Raw genomic sequence first — 8,143 nt, 5'->3', positions numbered from 1 at the left:
TAATATAATGTGTATTGTTTATTTAGTAAATTCTAGTAGTTTAGAAATTTTGGTATTTTTTGTAAAATTTAAAAGAATAATTAAATAAATGTTACTACACCAAAAAAAATTTTTTTTCAGTGTGCCTAGTGTTTGTGTCCTTTATTTTCCAGGTGTTTCCCATTGTGTCGCTCATTTTGCTGTCTCTTTGTTATCTGCCTGGAGTCATAGCTGCTTTCCTGCAGCTCTACAGAGGAACCAAATACAAGTCAGAAACAAATACATTCAGATACTTAATGTGTGCGAACCTGGACACAACATAACACTGAACTCCTGCAAACTGTTCGTTTCAGGCGTTTCCCTGACTGGTTGGACCGATGGATGCTGTGCAGGAAACAGATGGGTCTGTTAGCGCTGGCCTTTGCTTTCCTACATGTGTTGTACACATTAATCATCCCTATAAGGTAAACAACTAACGGAGCCGCACACTTCTGAACAACTCCTCGATGATTACATCTGAAACATCTCTGATTTTAAATTGTTTCACGTGGTCTTTGAACTTCAGCAGTCATTGCTGATAAAAGAAGCACATTTTCTTTCACAGTTTTGTTATTAATGTTTTTGTGTTGTTTTATGACAGCTCACTGAACTCTGGACTTTTACTGTTCATATAACCGATGTAAACAATGGTTCTAAAGGAAACACGTCACACTTTTAAATCCTTTATCACATTTAAATCATTCAGTTGGGGTCTGTATGAGGAACTGCAATGCTTTGCTATGAATTCCTCCTTATTGTGACTCTGCAAGCCCCCTTTTTCACACATTTTCTGAGTGTCTCAGAGCGACTCGTTTTGTGTCTGTCTCTTTAAATCCAATCAAGGCTCTTCACCACCCCCAGCTTCCATACCAGGTCATTTGATAGAGGGGTTTATGACTATATAGCAGTGCAGAAACGTTAATATAAAATATACTGTTTATAAAATATAAAGATATCTACACAGCACTGGGAGAGACTGAATTCGTTTTTTTAACACTCCTAGAGACTCCAAATACATAAAACATATTTAACAGTTAAAAAAGTGGGATTTGGTTGAAATGTCCCCTTTAAAGATCCAGTTGGAATGATGTAGTGGCCTCTAGTGGCTTCAGTAAAAAATACATATTGTTTTAAAAATAATTTATTTTAAATATTAGAGGTTTCCTAAAATTCTGTTAGATGAGTAGATAGATTGGCAGATGGATATAGAGATGGTATAAACAAACACAAGTAGTAAATTTTTGATTTTAATCCCTAGTGTAAAAAACAAAATCTACATTTTTGCCATCCTGTTGAACTTTTGTGCCACAAAACATTTTTAGTAAGCAAAATGAATTAAAATAAGAAATAAATAAGTACCTTTAAAATACAAGTTATCAATTATTTGCTGTTGCAGAATGTTTATACACTAAACAAAGATTAAACTTTTTTTGGCTAAACAGTCAGTTTTCCAGATACTGAGCAACATAAACAAGATAACTGTTTAAAACTCTACGAAGGGACAGCTGGAATTGAAGGAATGCTTGGGTTTTATTCTCATAAAGAGTTCCAATGATTACTGTCTTGGAAAAAGTTTTCCTATTTGAAATTTTCAGAAGGATTTTGATGTGAACAGTTTTATTTTTGTCTCCAGATACTACGTGAGATACAGACTTTCAGCAATTACTATTTCAGAGGTAAGAACTATATATAAAAAATTTTCAGATACTTCGATAAGTGTTGTTGTTTTAATGCAAAATAATAGCTGGACATATTTTGTTGTTTTGTTTTTGTCACTTTAAGATCAGAGAGAACAAAACGACTGAATTTGACACAACCATGGCTTGGCGAACCGACTCTTACTACTCCATGGGGGTCCTAGGATTTGGCCTGTTTCTCCTGTTGGGAATAACTTCTCTGCCCTCCGTCAGCAACGCCCTGAGCTGGAGAGAGTTTAGCTTCGTTCAGGTGAATTTAGACATACTTTACTTTTTCATAAAAATTGTGCTTGACTGAGTCACTGATTCATGTTTACTTTGGAACTCATCATAAGTCATAAGTTGTAATATGAGATGGCATTTTCTAAGGTGTATGGCAACAGCAGCACTGAGAAGCTGGGCACAGCTTACTGTCTACGTTTTCACAAGAGCTGAGAAATGTCAGTTATTGAACTTTTGAATAAATATCACAAAGCTCAGCATCATCCCTAACACCTATTCTAACTGATACACATTGTGCAAGATCTTTAACTATATTTTATTTTTTTGGCACTAGCAGTGGATGTTAGTTGTGTTTGTCTGTTAGCAAAATATCAAATAATTCAACAAATTTTAATGGAACTCCAAGAAAAAAGTAATCATTGGATGTACATCCACCAACCAACCAACCAACCAACCAACCAACCAACCAACCAACCAACCAATCAACCAACCCATTCTCAGTCCCAAGTCGTCACATATTGACGCTTTTCCAAAGTTCCCTCTGCGTCCGATTTTAACGCGTCGGGTACTCCCCTTGCATCATTTTTTGACGAGATGGGGCGGAATCTGTTGTCATAATTTCTGAAAGTGAAGAAAATGCACAAAAACTACCGTCCTGAAGCCTAAAATTACCTTTATTCACTTTAGACATCCTGTCCCTGACCCTAGTACTTAAAATTAACCATTAACCCTGATACCTAAAATTATCCATTTTTAGAAAATGTAGGAAATTCACATCAACTACGTGTGCCAAAGCCTAAAATTACCTAGTTTTCGCAGTAGACATCCCATCCCTGGCCCCAGTACCTAAACTTAACCGTTTATTCTGATCCCTCACATTAACCTCAGACCCCCGACCCAAAGACCCCTGGGGGCGCAACCCAGAAAAGCCGTGGACGGCAAAGACTGATGTGAGGGGGTCACCAGGCGCATCAAAATAAGACGCAGAGGGAACTTTGGAAAAGCGTCAATATGTTGACAAGTCAGGGGTGAGAATGTGTTCAACCAACCAACCAACCAACCAACCAACCAACCAACCAACCAACCAACCAACCAACCAACCAACCAACCAACCAACCAACCAACNAACCAACCAACCAACCAACCAACCAACCAACCAACCAACCAACCAACCAACCAACCAACCAACCAACCAACCAACCAACCAACCAACCAACCAATCTTTCCTTACAGAGCCTTTTCTAAAAGCCAAAAGATGCACTAAATGCAACCTTTCCTGTAATGTAAAGATTTTACATTGTAAAAGGCTTAGATCAGTCTTAATGTAGTCTTCATGCAGTTTGTTCCAAAAAGCCCTGAACACCCCAACGTCTGTATTAAGATTTTGGGGCAAACAGTAAAGAGATGTTAGTTGACTTCAACATCTACAATGAATTAACATCTGGAGTTTTTGTAGTTGATATTGGCCATGTCAGCTTCTCAACACTGGAAAACTGTTTTTATGTTAGACTGAACTGTCGACATGCAAGTATTTCTTTTTCAAGTTCAAAAATTCACAGCACCAACTGATGGCCTGATGGAAACAGCAGACTCAATACTGTTCATCTGCTACAATCTACATTGGAAAAATGCTAACAATCCCAGAGATCATTCATGTGTAGACAGGGCCTGAGATGCTAGAGAAATAGAGAAATGTATATGGATTATGAAAACTGTTATGAAGTCTTGTTCCTTATTAGGTACCAAACAGCATGTCCAACATCTGTATAACCCCCCCTGAAAAAGTCTTGGCCACCTTTGTGCCATCTCTTGCATAAAAGTTTAGCTCTGACTCTGTCCATTAGCAAAACATCTTAAAAAGCACTAGTTATATTTTAATAAAGCTTTTAGAAGCCAATCATTTGTTGTACGTCTACAAATGATTCATTATTGAAGTCAATCTGATTCAATATGGCTGCCACAGCTAATCCACCTTAGACACCACAAACAGAGTGACAAATAAATGAAAACCTTAGACGATGAACTTAATAGCTAAGATTTCTTAATAACACTTACTCTAAGTTCTAATATGTACCACATGATCTTGAACTCATTAGATTTATAAAATAATTTACAAATTTGACCAAAGGTTATATGCATTTCTTTAAGAAATTTAAAGAATACCTTTTTTTGTCAGATCACCTTATCTTTTCTTTAAATAGAAATAAAAATGTGAAAGAAAATTGAAATAACAGAGCAAATGGTGCAGCAATACACCAGATGTGGATTCTGGAACTCAAAAGGAATTTGAATACAGGCAGCAAAAAACCTGTTTGTTACAATCTTCTCCTGCTTGTGCACCAAGATTCAGTCGATGACTGATGAAGACAGTTTGCTGCTCCAGCTCAGATGGAAAAACACAGGCCACATGTCTGTTTTTAACTTCCTGTTTTTCTGCTGAAAGTGTGTTACAGGCTTGTTTTTTTCTCCCTTTGCAGGCTCATTTGTGATCGTTTGATTTAAACAGACTCAGATGTTTACCTATTTTTCTTGTGCTGACCAATGGGAACAAGGAAAAAAAAAACCTCATTCATAAATGTATTTGGGTCGTGTCAAGCTAATTTTCTCGCTCCATCCTTCCTCTTAACTCCGGCACAAATTAGAGCGACTCTTTAAATGTTAAGTTATTCATCAAATGTAATTTGGAGACATACATTATCCTGAGCCACAGTCTTAAGGTTTGCTTTATGCATCTCCACACACACACACACACACACACACACACACACACACACACACACACACACACACACACACACACACGTTGGTACTTTATGTGAATTTATATTCCCTGGAGAGGGGAGCTGAATAACCTCTATGAAATCTGTGTGCATAAAGATATGTTGGAGTGTGTGCTAAAGCTCTTCCCTGTAAAGGCCACTCTGATGCTGCAGTCCCCTTCACACTGGATGATGACCCCCATGACAATGTTAAAAAAATCCTCCAGAACGTAGACAGTCTTTGCAGGATCTGTCAAGGTTTTCAAGGTAGTATAACAGACCCCCTCTACATGTCATTAAAGATGATAGGGCCACAGTGGTTTTGAAAATGCACAAGAGTTTTATGTATATCAAGGTTGGGGTGGTTTATTCTTGTGGTGGCAGCATATCAAGGTCCTGGATGGAGCGTGGTGCAGAGTAACCATAACAACAAACTCTTGAGCATGTTTAAATCTGGTTTTCAGTGTTCTACCATGATAAAATACAGATTTTTTGTTGTTTTATTAATCCCAAGAATTTAGTAAAAATACTCTTCAAATGGCAAAGGGAAATTTCTAGTTTTGAGTAGAACTTTTACTAGATTTTCAGGGGGAATTTACCCCTGGACTCCCCCTAGAACTGCTTCAGTCCACAGCTGCTTATTAGCATGAACAGATTCCTCATTGCTGTCAGCAGATGCTGGCAGATATGAGGTAGATCTCTGTTTCAAATGAATTATCAGAGTTGTAAAGTAACTAAGTACAAATACTTCTTTACTGTACTTAAGTAGAATTTTTGGGTATCTGTACTTTATTTGAGTGATTTTTTTTCCAGCCTACTTTTTACTTCTACTCCTTACATTTTTACATAATTATCTATCCTTTCTACTCCTTAAATTTAAAGAAATGGCAAGAAGTAGAAAGTCGTTACTTTTATTTTTGCTTGTTTTCATTGCAGCTTGTTCTTGTAAAAAATAAAAACTATCCATATAAACTGTGCCTCCTAAATAGAGTGAATTTAACTGTGGTTGAATGAGAAGTATAAATATATAAAACTCTGATAGTGTATTAGTTTGTACACAAACAAATCATGTCACACTCCAGCAGGACAGAATCATTCAAATAAAAGGACTGTACTTAAGAAGTATTTGTATTTCATGAATTATATTCTTACATTTGGCCGCAGCCCTCAGATAGATTTTCATTTTGGGGAAAAGCTTTGTGCAGCCTTGATATATGTATATAAACTGAAACAGCTGGACTAGTGCATCCTAAATTTAACATCAATTAATTATTTTAATACAATATAGTCATTTCCACATTTTGGGGGGAGGTCACCTCCTAATAGATGTCAGAAAATCTAATTGCTCATTTTAAATCAAAACTTTTACCTTTAATACTTAAGCACAACAAATATCAAATACTTTAAGACTTTTACTCAAGTAATATTCCTAAAGGAGACTTTAACTTTTACCAAACTCATTTTTTGGTAAGATACTTGTACTTTTACTCAAGTATCACTTTGTGGTACTTGATACAACACTGTGAATTGTATCTTTTACCATTTTCATTGGACAATCTGGCTTCTGAAGATAAAAAGATATTAAAGAAAATTATTTCATGTGGTGTATGTGTGTATGTAAATTGGCAGTGAGATTTAGAAAACTGCACAAGGGGCACCAGCTGAAGTTTTGCCCAGAGCGCCACGTTGGCTAGGACCAACTGATGCTCAAACACTCCTATGTTATTGCAACGCTCTTGATGACATGCTTGCTCACGTTGCTACAAACATTGAGTTTGTGCCACGGTCTCACCAGTGYGATAGCAACTACTAATCCATGTACGCTCAATCCGCCTTTCAAACTGTGGCGTTCCATTGGTGTCAAAAATAAGTATTTCTGTCTATGTAAGATGTATATGTATTGGGATATGTAAGGTGATATGCTAAGTGATATGCTATGTCATATGTTTTGTGTAAATGTAAGGATATACATCTCACATAGACAGAAATACTTATTTTTGRCACCAACGGAACGCCATATTCGGATGCAAATCAGTTAGCTCTTGTTCTCATCTTACTCAAGTGGGTGTGAAGGAATGAACAGTGGATGTGCTCGACGATTTGTACAGAAAACTCTTACCCCCAATCCTCTCATTCTGCTAATAAGCCAGAGCATCCTTATTTCAGGAGAAAGCCATGGTCCGACCTAGAGAGTCACACTTTTAGCTGAGCTTGACCTTGAAGCGGTGGCAGGTGTATTACAGCTTGATTATTTTGGTGGAAGTGATGACCTTGTCACTTTTAAGAATGCTTATGTGTTTTTTTCCCAATGGCAACGCTAAAACTGGTGGTTGAAGCCACTGTTTATTATTGTAAAAGAGTCCACATTTGTAAGAAAATGCATTGTACGAAGGGATGGGAGGGGAGTTGTCCTGTATAGAAGAGTTACAACAAAAGTCTCTGAAAAACATCTGAATAATTAAAAGAAATGTGTGTAATCCCTGAGTTGTTCAGGACCACAGTTATGTAAGGCTAGTTTAGCTGATTCTTTGTAAATAACCCTGTTTTTTAAAAATTATATTATTGTTTCTGTCTTCCAGTCCAAGTTGGGATATGTGACATTATTCATCTGCACCTTTCACACCTACTTGTACGGCTGGGACAAATTCCTTCGCCCTTACAAATGGTACACTCCCCCCGGCTACATGCTCTGCCTGGTTGTGCCTTCAGCTGTGCTGCTTCTCAAGCTGCTGCTTCTCCTGCCCTGCGTGGATAAAACCCTGACTCGCATCCGACAGGGCTGGGAGAGAACTGATCCCGAGGATGTCGTCAGGAAGTCTCTGCTAACGTAGGACCAGGACTTTTAGGGTGTGCACAGATGGTACAAAGACACGGTGGCTTAACTTCTCAAAGCACTTTAAATGTCAGCCATAAACACACACGCCATCTTTAACAGCTTCACAATATGTATGTTTTGTACCTTCAGTATTTTATGATGTTKGAAATTTATTACCAAAGTATATTTCAATACATTCAGCATGACAGGGTTCAACACGAATGCCTAAAAACTGTTCAAACTTATTTCTAGTAAAATTATTTTGACCATTTTTTATCTTTTTTTTCTCAGTTGTCAGTTGATGGAATAATGTTTGTTTGTGTCACAATGTTGTTTATTTGACTTATTTACCTTATCTTTTTATATAGTTCAATCTTTATGTTCCACATGCTCCTATAAATGTTTCTAAAAATAAAATTGTAAAAAAAAGCACCTTTCAAAATAAAATTTTGTAACTCTGACCAGCAATTTTTTCTCTTCATCCTGATGTTATTTTTCCAGAATCTCAGAGAAAATTATAATTTAAAAACGTAACTTCCGTTCAACAACAAAAACATATTAAAAATAAGGTGTGTGATTAATAAATTCATTTTTACAAACACAATTGTTTGAACAGACTTGCGCGTAATGTC

The 8,143-nt window shown here is 36.8% G+C and overlaps 1 protein-coding gene across 1 annotated transcript in view; it reads left to right on the top strand.

Annotated features, from left to right (window-relative positions):
- Positions 1–7,967, top strand: part of LOC106527104 (metalloreductase STEAP4) — a 13,429-nt gene extending 5,462 nt beyond the window's left edge. The window contains exons 6-10 of the mRNA XM_014021869.1: positions 153–247; positions 333–443; positions 1,652–1,694; positions 1,801–1,965; positions 7,276–7,967. Coding sequence (XP_013877323.1) covers positions 153–247; positions 333–443; positions 1,652–1,694; positions 1,801–1,965; positions 7,276–7,527 — 666 coding nt within the window. The 3' untranslated portion in view covers positions 7,528–7,967. The remainder of the gene's footprint in view (positions 1–152; positions 248–332; positions 444–1,651; positions 1,695–1,800; positions 1,966–7,275) is intronic.
- The last annotated feature ends 176 nt before the right edge of the window (positions 7,968–8,143 follow it).

This window comes from Austrofundulus limnaeus, unplaced genomic scaffold, assembly GCF_001266775.1.
Source record: "Austrofundulus limnaeus strain Quisiro unplaced genomic scaffold, Austrofundulus_limnaeus-1.0 Scaffold308, whole genome shotgun sequence".
Lineage (NCBI taxonomy): Eukaryota > Metazoa > Chordata > Actinopteri > Cyprinodontiformes > Rivulidae > Austrofundulus > Austrofundulus limnaeus.
Note: the sequence above shows the minus strand (reverse complement) of the source record. Positions and strands in the feature narration are given on the sequence as shown.